Raw genomic sequence first — 18,459 nt, forward strand, 5'->3', positions numbered from 1 at the left:
TAGTGTCCTCTTATTAATGACTGTCAGCGGGAACCGGCCAACATGGACGTTTGGAAATAGCTATATGTGCTTTGCATTAAAGGGCAGGTTCCGCACTATTAATACTCATTAGATGTATCCTTGTATTACAAATTACTAAGCTACAGGCTAGAACAGACATGCAGGAAGGAAGGGTCAGGTCACCTGACCTGTGTATGCTTCTGCTCAGTGACTCACTAAGCAGCGAGGCAATAATGTATATACAGTGGGTTGCAAAAGTATTCGGCCTCCTTGAAGTTTTCCACATTTTGTCACATTACTGCCACAAACATGCATAGATTTTATTGGAATTCCACGTGAAAGACCAATACAAAGTGGTGTACACGTGGGAAGTGGAACGAAAATCATACATCATTCTAAACATTTTTTTCAAATAAATAACTGCAAAGTGGGGTGTGCGTAATTATTCGGCCCCGTGAGTCAATACTTTGTAGAACCACCTTTTGCTGCAATTACAGCTGCCAGTCTTTTAGAATATGTCTCTACCAGCTTTGCACATCTAGAGACTGAAATCCTTGCCCATTCTTCTTTGCAAAACAGCTCCAGCGCAGTCAGATTAGATGAACAGCGTTTGTGAACAGCAGTTTTTAGATCTTGCCACAGATTCTCGATTGGATTTAGATCTGGACTTTGACTGGGCCATTCTAACACATAGATATGTTTTGTTTTAAACCATTCAATTGTTGCCCTGGCTTTATGTTTAGGGTCATAGTCCTGCTGGAAGGTGAACCTCCGCCCCAGTCTCAAGTCTTTTGCAGTCTCCAAGAGGTTTTCTTCCAAGTTTTCCCTGTATTTGGCTCCATCCATCTTCCCATCACCTCTGACCAGCTTCCCTGTCCCCGCTGAGGAGATGCACCCCCGAGCATGATGCTGCCACCACCATATTTGACAGTGGGGATGGTGTGTTCAGAGTGATGTGCAGTGTTAGTTTTCTGACACACATAGCGTTTTGCATTTTGGCCAAAAAGTTCCATTTTGGTCTCATCTGACCAGAGCACCTTCTTCCACATGGTTGCTGTGTCCCCCACATGGCTTGTGGCAAACTGCAAACGGGACTTCTTATGCTTTAATGCCTTTCTTCTTGCCACTCTTCCATAAAGGTCAACTTTGTACAGTGCATGACTAATAGTTGTCCTATGGACAAAGTCTCCCACCTGAGCTGTAGATCTCTGCAGCTCGTCCAGAGTCACCATGGGCCTCTTGACTGCATTTCTGATCAGCGCTTTCCTTGTTCGGCCTGTGAGTTTAGGTGGATGGCCTTGTCTTGGTAGGTTTACAGTTGTGCCATACTCCTTCCATTTCTGAATGATCGCTTGAACAGTGCTCCATGGGATGTTCAAGGCTTTGGAAATCTTTTTGTAGCCTAAGCCTGCTTTAAATTTCTCAATAATTTGATCCCTGACCTGTCTTGTGTGTTCTTTGGACTTCACGGTGTAGTTGCTCCCAATATTCTCTTAGACAACTTCTGAGGCCCTCACAGAGCAGCTATATTTGTACTGACATTAGATTACACACAGGTGCACTCTATTTAGTCATTAGCACTCATCAGGCAATGTCTATAGGCAACTGACTGCATTTAGATCAAATGGGGCTGAATAATTATGCACACACCACTTTGCAGTTATTTATTTGTAAAAAATGTTTGGAATCATGTATAATTTTCGTTCCACTTCTCATGTGTACACCACTTTGTGTTGGTCTTTCATGTGGAATTCCAATAAAATTGATTCATGTTTGTGGCAGTAATATGACAAAATGTGGAAAACATTAAGGGGGCCGAATACTTTTGCAACCCACTGTAATAGCCTTAAGGTGGGCATTGTCAAACACAAGTCCTTTATTTACAGAAAAGGAATGAGACTGCTATATTCTGTTTGTATTTTATAGAATAGTTTTATAGCAATATTTAGCTGGAGAACTGTAGCTGCTTCAAGTCGCTATCCATGTATGACCATTGCCCATTGACATTGAATATACATTTCTGTTGCTAAGGTTTCTTGAATCTTTCTTCTGCAGGTGGATAGAACAGAGATCATCAGAACATGCATCAACCCCATCTTTTCCAAAGTTTTCACCGTCGACTTTTATTTTGAAGAAGTTCAGCGCCTACGTTTTGAAGTTCATGACATCAGCAGCAATCACAATGGCCTGAAAGATGCAGACTTCCTGGGTGGCATGGAGTGCACTTTGGGGCAGGTCAGTAAAAAATACATTTTTAACGAAGTTAAGATGAACTAAAGATTTGTGAAACATGTTATACTACTCCTGGAAAGTTAAAGCAAATTAAGATATTTTAGTATTTAATCTTTAAGCAGGATTAAACTCTGTTTTCCAATAATGGAATATTAATTCTTCATTTATTAAAATGTATATAAATCATATGTCTCTTTATAGGGGTCTTAGTTTACACAATACTAAGAGGGAATGATTAGCATGTATTTGACAGTGTTATATGAATTTATAAACTAAACAACTGCATAATATAAACATGACATGTACAAGATTAAGGGAACACTTTGAAAACACATCAGATCGCGATGGGTAAACAAATCATGCTGATATCTATACTGATATGGAGTGGGTAATGATTCTAAGAATCCTATTAGCACACAGAGGCTGGGTCTGCATATAATGCCCAGCCCCTGTTATTTAGGTGATACCTTTAATGACTAAGGGCTTGATTCACAAAGCGGTGCTAACTGTTAGCACGCCTGTGAAAACCCCCTTAGCACGTCTAAACTAGCTTTTCGCACGCAAAACTTTATGCGCGTAAAACTTTACGCGTGCACTGCACAGAGCGCAGGGCGCTCCGCGCGAAGTGCCCATTAAAGCCTATGGGACTTAGCACGCATAGAACTTTGCGCGTGTAAAACTTTGCGCGCGATCTGATTGAGAAATGCGGTGCTAACCTACTTAGCACCCAGGTTAGCACGTCTGAAGACTTTAGACGTGCTAAGTAGGTTATGTAACGATCGGTGTAACACAGAGAGGATCTGATTACCGGTGATCTGCAGTATCACCGAGAATACAGATATATACCCGATCATTGATGATCTGCAGTATCACCGATAATCAGATATATCTCTAACCTCTGGACACCTGAGTGATATGAGTGTTTGGTGCAACAGTAATACTTTGAGGAGGGTCCCCGTAAGGGGATACAAGACAGTATGGGATACTGCCCAAAGGACAGGCTCCTTCCTCGGCCTGAGGCTTCCAAAGGGGGGGAGTCAGGCTGAGTGAGGGAAGGACCAGAGTGTGAGTGACACCAAGGGTGGAGTGTCACTGACAGATCTGTGAACTATCTCTAAACAGAGGAGATAGTTCTCGAGGTCGGACTAGCCAGGTCGGCAACAGACAGACAGATAAGGTACAAAGACAGAAGGCTGATTCGGTATCCAAGACAGGCAGGGTTTGGCAACGTGATATCAGATATGCGTAGTACCGAATCAGAAAGCAGAGGGATGGTCAGGAAAGCAGAAGGTCATAACAGATAATATACAATGCCTAGTCTTGGTGTGAGCTCCGTGGTCATCAACACCCTGGAAGTAGTCTGAAGAATAACAGAATGATAACACAAGTCCCTAATCTGGATGTGAGGTCCTTGATCATCAACACCCTGGAACTAGTCTGAAGTATAACAGAATGATAACACAAGTCCCTAATCTGGGTGTGAGGTCCTTGATCATCAACACCCTGGAACTAGTCTGAAGTATAACAGAGATAACACAAGTCCCTAATCTGGGTGTGAGGTCCTTGATCATCAACACCCTGGAACTAGTCTGAAGTATAACAGAGATATAACAGAGAATCTGACAAAAGGTCTGAGTGCTTCCACGTAGTGATCGCAACGGCAGACAACCAGAGAATGACCAGCACCCAGTATATATAGCAAAGCGCTCTCCAACGCCTCCCCTAAGTGCTGGACCAATGGGAACTGGTTGAATCTTCAGCTGACCGGCTTGGTCAGCTGACTCCCTTCTGGCTGTCATAAAAGTTCTGCCCCTCTGCGCGCGCGTGCGTCCTTCTGAACCTGTGTGGACTATCAGTCCCAGCCACACCAGACATGTGTTGCAAATCACCCGCCGTGCTGGACGCGAAATCCGCCGCACTGCTATCAAGGCATGCGGCGGTTCATCCGCGTTCGGCCATCTTACTGGATGTAGGCCTATGCGTGCAAACCGCCGCGTTGGACGCGGAATCAGCCGCCCCGTTCTGAGTACACGCGGCGGCTTTTCTGCGTTTCCTCACAGTACCCCCCCCTCCCCCCCCCCCCCCCCGAGGAGTGGACTCCGGACAGCTCCTACCCGGTTTCTCAGGATGTAGGGCGTGGAATTCCTTCTTTAATTCATCCGCATGCATGCGGCAATCAGGTACCCATGTTCTTTCCTCAATACCATAACCCTTCCAGTGAACCAAATACTGTACTGAGTTCTGTACAATGCATGAATCTAAAATCTTTTCCACTTCATACTCAGGTTGGTCATCCACCATCACAGGGGGAGGAGGAGTGGAACCTACATGCACTGCTGGCTTAAGCAGGGATACATGGAACGATCTTACACCACGCATGCTGGCAGGAAGATCAATGGCATAAGTAACATTGTTGATTTTCCTGGTTACTGGGAAAGGGCCCACAAATCTGCAAATGGCAAGAACTTGACCCAATCATTTTGCGCATCCGCAACATAACACCTTAGAAATTGTTCCAGTGACTGATTAATTCTCTCGGTCTGACCATTCGTCCGTGGGTGGTAGCCCGATGAAAATGACAGTTCCATGCCCAATTGATGACAAAATGCCCTCCAAAATTTAGAAACAAATTGGACACTATATTTTCCGGGATGCCGTGTAGCCGGAAAATGTGCATGATGAAAAGATCGGCCAACTCCTGGGCCGAGGGGAGTCCTTTCAAGGGCACGAAATGGGCCATTTTGCTGAATCTGTCGACTACCACCCAAATGACCGACATGCCTTCAGACCTCGGGAGCTCACCCACAAAATCCATGGATAAGTGGGTCCATGGTTCACTTGGGGTGGGCAAAGGCTGCAATGTTCCCACAGGTGCCAGACGGGAGGGTTTGCTTTTCGCACACACTGCACATTCTCTCACATACTCCTTACAGTCAGTTGCCAATGAAGGCCACCAAGCACACCTAGCAACAAGGTCCTGTGTTCTGGAGGCCCCAGGGTGTCCAGCATTTTTGTGGGAGTGGAACATCTGCAATATCTGGAGATGAAACGGCAATGGTACAAACATGACCCCTTCAGGTTTTCCCTCAGGAACATCCTGCTGGAAGGGACTTAAAGTCTCCATCCAGTTCTTCCAGGTCTCTGTGGCTGCCAATACCACTTTCTGTGGGATAATAGTCTCTGGGTCTGAGGGCTGCGCTGTCTCTGGCTCAAAGCATCTGGATAAAGCATCTGCTTTAATGTTTTTACTACCCGGAGTATACGTAATTACAAATCTGAATCTCGAGAAAAATAGTGACCATCGAGCCTGACGGGGACTCAATCTCTTAGCCCCCTCAATGTATTCCAAATTTTTGTGATCAGTGTAAACTGTAATCGTATGTTCTGCTCCTTCTAGCCAATGACGCCATTCTTCAAAGGCCAATTTAATGGCTAGGAGCTCCCTGTTGCCTATATCGTAGTTTTTCTCCGCTGGTGAAAACCTACGAGAAAAATAGGCACACGGGTGTAATCTTCCCTGCAACCCAGATCGTTGAGACAGCACAGCCCCTACCCCAACCTCTGAGGTATCCACCTCTACAATAAAGGGATAGGATGTGTCGACGTGTCTCAAGATGGGTGCAGAACAAAACAGCTCTTTCAGAGTGAAGAAAGCAGCCAGAGCTTCGGGGGACCAGTGGTTGGTATCTGCCCCTTTCTTAGTGAGACTGGTGAGGGGTGCAATGACTGTGGAGTACCCCTTTATGAACCTTCTATAGTAATTTGCGAACCCTAAGAACCTCTGGAGGGCCTTCAATCCTACTGGCTGAGGCCACTCCAGGACAGCAGAGACTTTGGCAGGGTCCATAGAAAGACCCGAGGTGGAAATTATATACCCCAGAAAGGCGACAGATGTTAACTCAAAAATGCATTTCTCCAACTTAGCATAAAGCATGTCTTGTCTTAGCTTGTGCAACACAAATCTGACATGGGCCCTGTGCTCTGTGAGGTTAGCTGAGAAGATTAGTATATCATCTAGATATACCAGGACAAATTTACCTAAAACCTCCCTGAACACCTCATTGATGAGTTCCTGAAAGACGGCCGGGGCGTTACACAACCCGAAGGGCATCACCAGGTACTCGTAATGCCCATCGGGTGTGTTAAAGGCCGTCTTCCACTCATCGCCCTCTCTGATCCGTACCAGGTTGTATGCACCCCGCAAATCCAATTTTGAGAAAATCTTAGCATTGGTGACCTGAGTAAACAAATCGTCTTTTAAAGGTAATGGATAGCAATTTTTTACTGTGATTTTATTCAGACCCCGATAATCAATGCACGGTCGAAGGCCTCCATCTTTTTTTTTTCACAAAAAAGAAACCTGCTCCTGCAGGTGACCGGGAAGGGCGAATGAACCCCTTAGCTAAGTTCTCGCGGATATACTCCTGCATGGCCAATTTTTCCGGCCCAGATAAATTGTAGAGGTGACCTCTAGGGGGCATACAACCAGACCAGAGATCGAAGGGACAATCGAAAGGGCGATGTGGAGGAAGTTTATCGGCTGATCTAGGACAAAACACGTCTGAGAATTCTGAATACTGAACTGGTACTCCCTCCACGTGAATCTTGGTCTGGCCCAAGGTTACCTTCGCCAAACAGTGATGAAAGCAATGGGACGACCAGCTCGTTAGCTGACCCGTGGCCCAATTTATCTGAGGGGAGTGGAGTTGTAACCAAGGCATGCCCAGAATGATCGTGGAGGTTGTTATGTGTAACACAAAAAAATGCAAATCTTCTCTATGCAACACCCCAATAGCGACTCCCACCTCTGGAGTCTGCGACAGTGGACTGTTACCCTGCAGTGGGGAGTCATCCACTGCAGTAACTTGAATTGGTGGTTTAACCGGTGTGAGCGGAATTCCCAATTTCTTAGCAAATTCGTAATCCATAAAATTAGCCGCTGAGCCTGAGTCAATGAAGGCTTCAGTGACTTCAGACTTATCTTCCCATGAAATAGTACAAGGAAGAAGCAAACGTTTCTCATCTAGGGGTAAAAATTGTACGCCTAGTGTATTACCCCCAACTACACCTAGGCAGTAGAGTTCCCCGATTTCTTAGGGCAGTTCTGCACTCTATGACCCCTTTCTGCACAATACAGACAGAGCTGCTCTGATATTCTGCGTTTCCGCTCCACCTGAGACAATTTAGACCGACCAATCTGCATTGGCTCAGGGGGAGGTGATGCTGGGGGAGTAGGAGTTACTGGGGGTGCAGCATGGGACACCATTCTCACGTGGTTTTTACCCCGGGTCTGCTTCTGATAGCGCAGCCGACGATCTATTCTAATAGCTGATGAAATGGCCTCATCGATGGATTTGGGTTCAGGCTGACTTAACATAAGATCAGAGACCTCGTCTGACAACCCTGATAAAAAACAATCTAAAAGGGCAAAAGTATCCCACCTGGCCGATACCGACCATCTCCTAAATTCAGCAGCATAATCTTCAACCAGACCCTTGCCTTGACGCAAAAGTTTGAGCTTCCGCTCAGAAGTCGAGGCAATGTCTGGGTCGTCGTAAATTACAGCCATAGCTTGAAAATAATCTTCTACAGAGGCCAGGGCTGGGTGACCAATGGGGAGACTGTATGCCCAGGTCTGGGAATCGCCGGATAATAAAGTTTTGATAAATGTAACCCTTTGGGCCATAGTGCCTGAAGACTTAGGTCTTAACTCAAAGTATGATAACACTCTACTTCTAAAATTTTGGAAGTCAGATCTGTGACCAGAAAATCTTTCGAGTACAGGCATACGTATGTCTGTGCTAGGAGGAGATCGCACTTCATCCACAGCCGTCTGGAGGGTTTGTACAGATCCAGATAAGGCGTCTATTAACGTCCGGTGGCTACCCAGCACTTGGTTGATGTTATCCACCGAGGTGGTAAGTGTGCCCAGAAGGCTGGTGAGTGCGTCCATTTGTGTTTGGTGTGCCGTTCTGTAACGATCGGTGTAACACAGAGAGGATCTGATTACCGGTGATCTGCAGTATCACCGAGAATACAGATATATACCCGATCATTGATGATCTGCAGTATCACCGATAATCAGATATATCTCTAACCTCTGGACACCTGAGTGATATGAGTGTTTGGTGCAACAGTAATACTTTGAGGAGGGTCCCCGTAAGGGGATACAAGACAGTATGGGATACTGCCCAAAGGTAGAGTGACCAGACGTCCCGGATTGCCCGGGACACGTCCCGGATTCGGGGTCCACTGTCCCAGGCAGCATGAGGTCCCGGGAAACATCCCGCTTTCAGCAGCGGGACGTCCCGGCCTCGGGACTCTGGTCACTCTCCTCATGAACTGGCAGCGGCGTCTATAGACACTGTGCCAGTTCATTGCCCGCAGCCCCGCTCCAGCCTCCTCTTCCGGTGTCTGTTCCGACACCGGCAGGCAAGCAGGGCTACGGCAAGATGGCTGCCGGAGCCCTGTACTGGAGACTATTTGTGTCTTCAGTACAGGGCTTCGGGCGCCATCTTGCCGTAGCCCTGCTCTGCCAGTCAGCGTGGGAGACTTCAGGAGGAAGGTGGTCCCGGGAGCAGCGCGCCAGAGGCCGGAGACTTCTGCCAGGTGAGTAAATGCTTTCCTTTTCAGGTGAAATGTTTGCCCACATTGCGTTTTTATTTCCAGGTGAAATGTTTGCCCGCATTGCGTTTCTTGTGAAATGTTTGCCCGCATTGCGTTTCTTTTCTGGTGAAATGTTTGCCCGCATTGCGTTTTTTTTCCAGGTGAAATGTTTGCCCGCATTGCGTTTCTTTTCTGGTGAAATGTTTGCCCGCATTGCGTTTATTTTCTGGTGAAATGTTTGCCTGCATTGCGTTCATTTTCTGGTGAAATGTTTGCCCGCATTGCGTTTCTTTTCTGGTGAAATGTTTGCCTGCATTGCGTTTCTTTTCTGGTGCAATGTTTGCCCGCATTGCGTTTCTTTTCTGGTGAAATGTTTGCCCGCATTGCGTTTCTTTTCTGGTGAAATGTTTGCCCGCAATGCGTTTCTTTTCTGGTGAAATGTTTGCCCGCATTGCATTTATTTTGTACTGACATGTTGCCCGCATTGCATTTATTTTATACTGACATGTTGCCCGCATTTCGTTTATTTTGTGCTGACATGTTGCCCATTGTGTTTATTTTCTGGTGTCCGGGGTAACTGTTACTGCATTTATTATTCAATGGTCATAGATGGCTATGTTTGCTGCTTTGTGGTTACGGTATACTATTAACACTATTAGCATCACACAGTTTCTGCACACCCATGATGCAAAGTCTTGTTTGTCCACATCATGGTGCAAACACTGCTTTCTTATGCCTGGCTGTTACATCATTACGTTAGCTCCGCCCATACAACGGCATGGCCACGCCCATTTTTCGCTGCGGCAGCCCCCTCCCCAGTCTTCGTCGCTGCGCGTTCCTCAGTCCTCCCCACTTTACACCCCCCACGCCCCCCCTCCCCGTCCCAGGTTGGACCCACAAAAATCTGGTCACTCTACCAAAGGACAGGCTCCTTCCTCGGCCTGAGGCTCCCAAAGGGGGGGAGTCAGGCTAAGTGAGGGAAGGACCAGAGTGTGAGTGACACCAAGGGTGGAGTGTCACTAACAGATCTGTGTACTATCTCTAAACAGAGGAGATAGTTCTCGAGGTCGGCCTAGCCAGGTCGGCAACAGACAGACAGATAAGGTACAAAGACAGAAGGCTGATTCGGTATCCAAGACAGGCAGGGTTTGGCAACGTGATATCAGATATGCGTGGTACCGAATCAGAAAGCAGAGGGATGGTCAGGAAAGCAGAAGGTCATAACAGATAATATACAATGCCTAGTCTTGGTGTGAGCTCCGTGATCATCAACACCCTGGAACTAGTCTAAAGAATAACAGAATGATAACACAAGTCCCTAATCTGGGTGTGAGGTCCTTGATCATCAACACCCTGGAACTAGTCTGAAGTATAACAGAGATAACACAAGTCCCTAATCTGGGTGTGAGGTCCTTGATCATCAACACCCTGGAACTAGTCTGAAGTATAACAGAGATATAACAGAGAATCTGACAAAAGGTCTGAGTGCTTCCACGTAGTGATCGCAATGGCAGACAACCAGAGAATGACCAGCACCCAGTATATATAGCAAAGCGCTCTCCAGCGCCTCCCCTACGTGCTGGACCAATGGGAACTGGTTGAATCGTCAGCTGACCGGCTTGGTCAGCTGACTCCCTTCTGGCTGTCATAAAAGTTCTGCCTCTCTACGCGCGCGCGCGTCCTTCTGAACCTGTGTGGACTATCAGTCCCAGCCACACCAGACATGTGTTACAAATCACCCGCCGTGCTGGACGCGGAATCCGCCGCACCGCTATCAAGGCATGCGGCGGTTCCTCCGCGTTCGGCCATCTTACTAGATGTAGGCCTATGCGTGCAAATCACCGCGTTGGATGCGGAATCAGCCGCCCCGTTCTGAGTACACGCGGCGGCTTTTCCGCGTTTCCTCACAGGTTAGCACTGCTTTGTGAATCAAGCCCTAACTGTACAAGATTCCTTTGCAAACTTTCGAAACTTTAGGGTTCTTCTTCAGGCATGTTTCAGAGCTAGATCTGATCCAGCTCTGAAACATGCCTGAAGAAAAAACGTAAAGTTTCAAAAGCTTGCAAAGGAATCTTGTACAGTTCATCATCATAGGTATCACCTAAACAACTTTTGTTGCTATGTCTTCGGATTCTCTCCATGACTAATGCCGGACCACACACAACCAGCCTCTGTTACTATACTGTCTCCCCCAGGCCCCCCCCCTGCCCTCTGCTGGCCCCCATATATGAAACCGCCGTGCTAGCGACATGCAGCGTGTCGATAGCAGGCTGTTTACATCCACACTGTCACTCTCCGCCACTCCCCTGCCTCCTCTACAGTGGTGTGAAAAACTATTTGCCCCCTTCCTGATTTCTTATTCTTTCGCATGTTTGTCACACTTAAATGTTTCTGCTCATCAAAAACCGTTAACTATTAGTCAAAGATAACATAATTGAACACAAAATGCAGTTTTAAATGATGGTTTTTATTATTTAGTGAGAAAAATAACTCAAAACCTACATGGCCCTGTGTGAAAAAGAAATTGCCCCCTGAACCTAATAACTGGTTGGGCCACCCTTAGCAGCAATAACTGCAATCGAGCGTTTGCGATAACTTGCAACGAGTCTTTTACAGCGCTCTGGAGGAATTTTGGCCCACTCGTCTTTGCAGAATTGTTGTAATTCAGCTTTATTTGAGGGTTTTCTAGCATGAACCGCCTTTTTAAGGTCATGCCACAACATCTCAATAGGATTCAGGTCAGGACTTTGACTAGGCCACTCCAAAGTCTTCATTTTGTTTTTCTTCAGCCATTCAGAGGTGGATTTGCTGGTGTGTTTTGGGTCATTGTCCTGCTGCAGCACCCAAGATCGCTTCAGCTTGAGTTGACAATCAGATGGCCGGACATTCTCCTTCAGGATTTTTTGGTAGACAGTAGAATTCATGGTTCCATCTATCACAGCAAGCCTTCCAGGTCCTGAAGCAGCAAAACAACCCCAGACCATCACACTACCACCACCATATTTTACTGTTGGTATGATGTTCTTTTGCTGAAATGCTGTGTTACTTCTACGCCAGATGTAACGGGACACGCACCTTCCAAAAACTTTTGACTCGTCGGTCCACAAGGTATTTTCCCAAAAGTCTTGCCAATCATTGAGATTTTTTTTAGCAAAACTGAGACGAGCCTTAATGTTCTTTTTGCTTAAAAGTGGTTTGCGCCTTGGATATCTGCCATGCAGACCGTTTTTGCCCAGTCTCTTTCTTATGGTGGAGTCATGAACAATGACTTTAATTGAGGCAAGTGAGGTCTGCAGTTCTTTAGATGTTGTCCTGGGGTCTTTTGTGGCCTCTCGGATGAGTTTTCTCTGCGCTCTTGGGGTAATTTTGGTCGGCCAGCCACTCCTGGGAAGGTTCATCACTGTTCCATGTTTTTGCCATTTGTGGATAATGGCTCTCACTGTGGTTCGCTGGAGTCCCAAAGCTTTAGAAATGGCTTTATAACCTTTACCAGACTGATAGATCTCAATTACAGTACTTTGTTCTCATTTGTTCCTGAATTTCTTTGGATCTTGGCATGATGTCTAGCTTTTGAGGTGCTTTTGGTCTACTTCTCTGTGTCAGATAGCTCCTATTTAAAGGAATACTATCGATGTATGCATTTATTTTTAAATGCTGTATGTTGTAGCACACATTAGGGCAAGTACTAGGAGCAATTTGATTCCTCACACAGCTGTTCCTCTCAGCTGTAAAATCCTCCGTCAGTTTTGGCGTCAGTGTTGGATACAAAATGTATCTAATACTGAGCTCCCAGAGGGCTAGACCATATCTCTGCAAAGGGGAGATGCTATCAACTCCTCAGTTTATAGTTTAATTATCACCTTGCTGAAAGAATCTTGTTGATATGGTGGTAAGGGGTTAAAGATTCTAGCAATGTGTGCTTATTATCTTTGCTTCTCTTTACTGATAAATATACTAATAATGCTAATTGTAGACAGTGGTCTGCCCCTCTCAGCAGCTTGTAAAGTGGATGCAGCCTGGAGTGAATCGCCTCAAGCAGGCAGCCAGTCTGAGTGTAAACACAGACTAGTGTTATTTATCTTATATTCCAGCAATATTCCAGCTCATTTAGTTACCTGTTACCACCTCAGATCAGCCTATTTCTCCTCATGGCTGCTGCATGCTGTGAGTGACACAGTGAAATATATTTGTGAGCTGTGTGACAGAGTAACCAAGCAGCTCAGGGTGACCCAAACTACTATGAGCTGTGTGAGAAATGAATTTTTAAGCAGGGATAGTGAGAGAGAGACCTGGCTAAATAAATAAAGTGCCCCTAGCACTAGTGGTAATGTGTACACTAATATAGAGTATTAAAAAAAAAAGTCGTTTCAATCGATAGTACTCCTTTAAGTGATTTCTTGATTGAAACAGGTGTGGCAATAATCAGGCCTGGGGGTGACTACAGAAATTGAACTCAGGTGTGATAAACCACAGTTAAGTTATTTTTTAACAAGGGGGGCAATCACTTTTTCACACAGGGCCATGTAGATTTGGAGGTTTTTTTTCTCACTAAATAATAAAAACCATCATTTAAAACTGCATTTTGTGTTCAATTATGTTATCTTTGACTAATAGTTAACGGTTTTTGATGAGCAGAAACATTTAAGTGTGACAAACATGCAAAAGAATAAGAAATCAGGAAGGGGGCAAATAGTTTTTCACACCACTGTATATTGCCGCTCCCCGCCTGCGTCCCTTCCCTCTCCGCTGATTGGAGACAAGGGACGCAGGCGGGGAGCGGTGATATAGAGGAGGCGGGGGAGCAGTGGAGAGTGACAGTGTGGATGTAAACAGCCTGCTATCGACACGCTGCATGTCGCTAGCATGGCATTTTGATCTATGGGGACTAGCAGAGCGCTGGGGGGCCTGGGGGGAGACAGTATAGCAACAAAGGCTGGGCATTATAGCAGACCCAGCCTCAGTGTGCTAATAGGATGATTAGGACCCACCTTGGGTTCTCTTTAAGAGCAAAGGGATGCCAAATTGTTTGAGGCTGGTTTCACACTGTGCATTGGTGATAGCATTGCAGTGCAATCCGGAAACCGCACCACACTGCCAAAAACAACCCTTCGGGGATTACCATGTTAGTATGCGGTAATCCTCATCTGGCAGCAGGCCAAGCAGGAAGTGGCGCTCACTTCCTGTGGCCGAATCGATGATGTGCACAGAATCATATTGCTAAAACACGTTTCCGCATATGTGCAATGCGTAAAACTGCGGCTGTCTGTTTAAGACATGCGCGTTGCCATAGACTTACATGAATTTTGGTCCCCGTCCCAGGAGCCGCTCATGTTAGATAGGGTATTTCCAGTGCAGCGCACTGCACTGCAGGCAATGTGACCTACCCCATAGACTTTCATTGCACTAGCAGTAGGCTGCTGTAAAATGCCACACCACACCAGTGTGAAGGGGCCCTGAGGGAAATGCAAAAGGCTGAAGTCAAAGAGAACCCAAAAATCAAAGTAAAAACGTCCTATGGGAGAAAAGTACTTTACAAATGTTATTGCATTGTATATTGTATATATTGTATGTGCTTCTATACATGCCTGACAACATCGGGGCATACTCCTGATGAGATGATGACTGGAGTCCTGGGGGATCTCCTCCTAGATCTTGACCAGGGCATCACCGAGCTCCTGGGCAGTCTGAGGTGCAACCTGGTAGTGTAGATAGACCAAAACTTGATGTCCCAGAGGTGTTCCATTGGCTTTAGGTCAGATGAGCATGGGGGCCCCGGGCCAGTCAATGGTATCAATTTCTTCATCCTCCAGGAACTGCCTGCATACTCTCGCCACATGAAGCTGGGCATTGTTGTGCACCAGGAGATACTCAGGACTCACTGCACCAGAAGTAAAGGTCCGTTTACTGAAATCATGTCACATGACACTTTCCTTTTTTGACTACTTTTGTCTTCATATAAGCATCTTAGCATAAGCAACAGAGATGGTCAATGAGATGCTATTAATTCGGCCAAGCATGCAAGTTTAAGACAAATTGCATGCAGCTTACAAATGGGCCAGTCCAAAACAACAGGAAGCTGCATACAATTTGCATACATGTTTTATTATCGGTACTACACATACACTTCATTATCTTATCACTTAATTTTCAGTTCACGTTTGCTTTAAGATGTCCAACTCCATTCCTCAAGGGTCATGATCCTCACATATATTTGGTTCTGCTCAAACTAATTGAGACTGAATCAAGAAAGGTGTGCTTCATCAAGTACAACACGTCTCCATCTCTCTGCCCATCATAACAGGGCTGGTTCAAGTTCCAATGGTGCCCCAGGACAAAGGTAACCCCCCCCCCCCCCCCCCCCAGTCTGAATGAGGAAGTCCGATACTGAGTGGGTGAGGGAAAAAATTAACAGTGAAAGGGAGAGCAGCAGCCATTAGGTAGTCTGTGCTTTCAGAAAGTCACTCCCTGTAATATCCTCCTGTTGATGGATACGCTTGTTTCTTCTCCATTGATCTCTGATGCCGGGTGCCAGCAAGGTCTGACGAAGAGTCACTTACGGGAGGAAGTTGTGCTGCTGACAAGTGCACTGCACACTTGCTTCTCCTCAGCTCGCTGATTTTGGGTGGTAGCTGAGAACTGAAGGTCTGTCAGGGCAGCACACTGCAAGGATGTTTTTGCATCGAGGCAGACCTGCTCAGCTCCATTTGCTTTAGTGGTAGCACCGACCCTGCATCCTAAACACTGGCATGGATATGACCCTCGGAGACTAGCTTTGGATATCCCTGTTTTAAGTAAATCGGCCCACAGTCTCTGAACCTGCAGCATTTATCATATAATACGAACAGATCTGCACTAGACATCTCCTTCTATCTTTTTCTGCCACAGTGTTTGTAGAACATCATCAATATCCTGACAGAAATTCCATTTGACTGGTGAATCATGTGAACAATAGGAAACAATTCCATGTGAAGAGATGTTTTACATAAATCTGTTTGTTATCAAACTTTACAGCATCACAGCCCAAAACCATTACTTAGAAATGATGAGTATGCGCCTGTTTTGCATGAGTAGTCTGTTCTTATTTTATCTGTGTCTTCACAGATTGTATCACAAAGGAAGCTGTCAAAATCACTGCTGAAGCATGGAAACACAGCAGGGAAATCATCTATAACGGTAGGACTTCTGGAGAATTTCACACCTTGGCAAAGAGTGATGCTATTTATATCATCTATTCTGTAGTATGGCTAATAATTATTCTTATACTGGCCCAGGGCTGCTGTCTGCAAATATCTACCTGGGTTATGCTTTATTTGTCTTTAACCAGCTGTTGAATAGCGGGATGAGTCAAATTTATAATGAATATATTTAAACTTAATCTGTCATCAGTGTTGAAACTAAATGTGAAGTAAAAAAAAATAGATGCTGCCATTTGGATGCACAAAATAAAAAGTTTTAACTGAAAATTACAGTTTAATTTACCCGCTGGTATAAATTGTATTGAACTGTGGCATTAACAAAGGATCACACAACATTCTAGAGAGCAGAGTCTCCAGAAGGATCGGCACCACACAAATAGTATTTATAGCTCAAGTATTTATGACAGCAACGACAGCCCGCTGTTTCGGCCCATGTGGCCTTTCTCAAGTTTCTCAAATAGTCAAATGCCATTTGTGAGCAACTTGAGAAAGGCCACATGGGCCGAAACAACGGGCTGTTGTTGCTGTCATGTTCTATGACTGAATAAATACTTGAGCTATAAATACTATTTGTGTGGTGCCGATCCTTCTGGGGACTCTGCTGCATACGACCCCTTGGTACAGGGGTGAGGATCGAGGCACACACTTCAACTTTGACACCCAACAAGTGGGTGCTCCTGGAAGCAAGTTTCCAGCATTCTAGAGAGAACATAAATGCAGCTGCTGGAGAAGGGAACATGGGACGAAATCAATCTAAGCAGGTCCACACATTTCCGTTTCAACAATAGTTTATTGTCCTATAGTGCATGCAACCCTTTTCATCCAAACACCAGCAATAGTTATAGAGCCACAGTGTAATGCTGGGGGGTCATACTTTCTGACCACCCAGCACAACAAGGCTATGAGCTGGATAATGGAAGAGGTTACACAGGCTGCCCAGAGCAACTGCAGCTCTGGGCTTCCGATATCGCTATGAATAAAACACAATGGCAGCGCAGTGCGATGTTGCACTGCCTTAGTTTGCACTGTGCTGCCTTAGCGATAGCAAGTATTCAGTCATTCTCACAGTCACGTCCACAGAAGCAGAGCAAGCTGGCTAACAACAATCACCAGCAAGCATCCACTCGGGCAAGACTACAGTATAGAGCGTAACTAATAGCAACTGCAGCCTATAGTTACATTCCCAGAAACTTAAGTAGCAGGAATACTACCAGTCACCAACATGGTGATGGCAGAAACCAAGTTATCTGGATAATGGACTTCCCTGATCCACCGCAGATGCAGCGAACGTCCATCAAGCATGGAACTAGGCAATACACAATGATAAGAAAAATAACAAACAGCTCAACTAACGGATAAATATATATTAGCAAGTCTGCATATATATTTATCAAGAACTAGCTAAAGCACAAGTAATAAGGTTGCATAGAACTACAATAACAGAACTATACAGAATAACAAGGTGCCCAGTAGATCAGCGTAGTGACCACTATGATGGGCGGGGTATGAAATGGGAGGCAGACCTTTATGCTGGCATCTGCCAATGGATGCAGGTATGAAAATCGCCACACAGCTGAATGGTAATCACTCAATCCTGAGCTGGCTTGATTACCATTTGCTAGCTGGTTGTGAATGCAATTATGAATTATGTAACAACATGCATGCAGGAAATCCAGGCCTATCTGGCCGCAGCTCAGCTGCAACAAGCAATTGGTGGAATGAGGACAGCATCCTGAGCTGCCCAGAACTGCAGAGCAATTGCAAATGACAATGAGACCCATTGCAAATGCACAACCGAATGCAAGCAGATAAGCCAGAACTGTCTGTTTGCAGCTCCACTGCAACTGACAGAATACGCTACAGGAGGGATCCTTAAACACAGAAGGTTCCCCCCTAGCAGGGCCAGCCTTAGATTTCACAACACCCTGAAACCTGATGCCGCCCTGGATTTTGACCTCCATATGAATCATTAAACGATACCAACAAACATGTGACAAATGAGCACATTGGGGCATATTTACTAAACAGAGGTAAAATTGCCATGTGTATGAAGCCTCAGTTATGTAGCGCATGTTACACTAGCAACACGCACATTATTTAGATAGGTGCTAATATGCAACTGGCATGTGTAGCGCTGGGCATGGCAATTTTACCGCTATTTAGTGAATATGTCTTATTGCGCTTTTGCTTAACCAGATAAATAGTTGAAACGCATGTCTGTATAGCGGGCAGGCCCAAAACTGTTGCCCTAACAAACAATGTACGATTGTTAAGGACAACGGTTACTGTATGTCTGTGCACACCTTTATTGAGGGTCTGGGGAAAGAGTGAAGGCTGGTTAGAGGGTGCTGTGGAATGAGTGAGAACAAAGGGATCTGGTGAGAGATGGGGGGACTGCAGACTCAGGCACACTGTTGTGATGTGG

General features: G+C 45.7%; 1 protein-coding gene across 2 annotated transcripts in view; it reads left to right on the top strand.

Moving 5' to 3' along the window:
- Window positions 1-18,459, top strand: part of CPNE4 (copine 4) — a 672,213-nt gene that overhangs the window by 405,273 nt on the left and 248,481 nt on the right. For both annotated transcript variants that reach the window (XM_068236266.1, XM_068236267.1), the window contains exons 3-4: window positions 2,056-2,235; window positions 15,940-16,011. In XM_068236266.1, coding sequence (XP_068092367.1) covers window positions 2,056-2,235; window positions 15,940-16,011 — 252 coding nt within the window. The remainder of the gene's footprint in view (window positions 1-2,055; window positions 2,236-15,939; window positions 16,012-18,459) is intronic.

Source organism: Hyperolius riggenbachi, chromosome 5, assembly GCF_040937935.1.
Source record: "Hyperolius riggenbachi isolate aHypRig1 chromosome 5, aHypRig1.pri, whole genome shotgun sequence".
NCBI classification, from domain to species: domain Eukaryota; kingdom Metazoa; phylum Chordata; class Amphibia; order Anura; family Hyperoliidae; genus Hyperolius; species Hyperolius riggenbachi.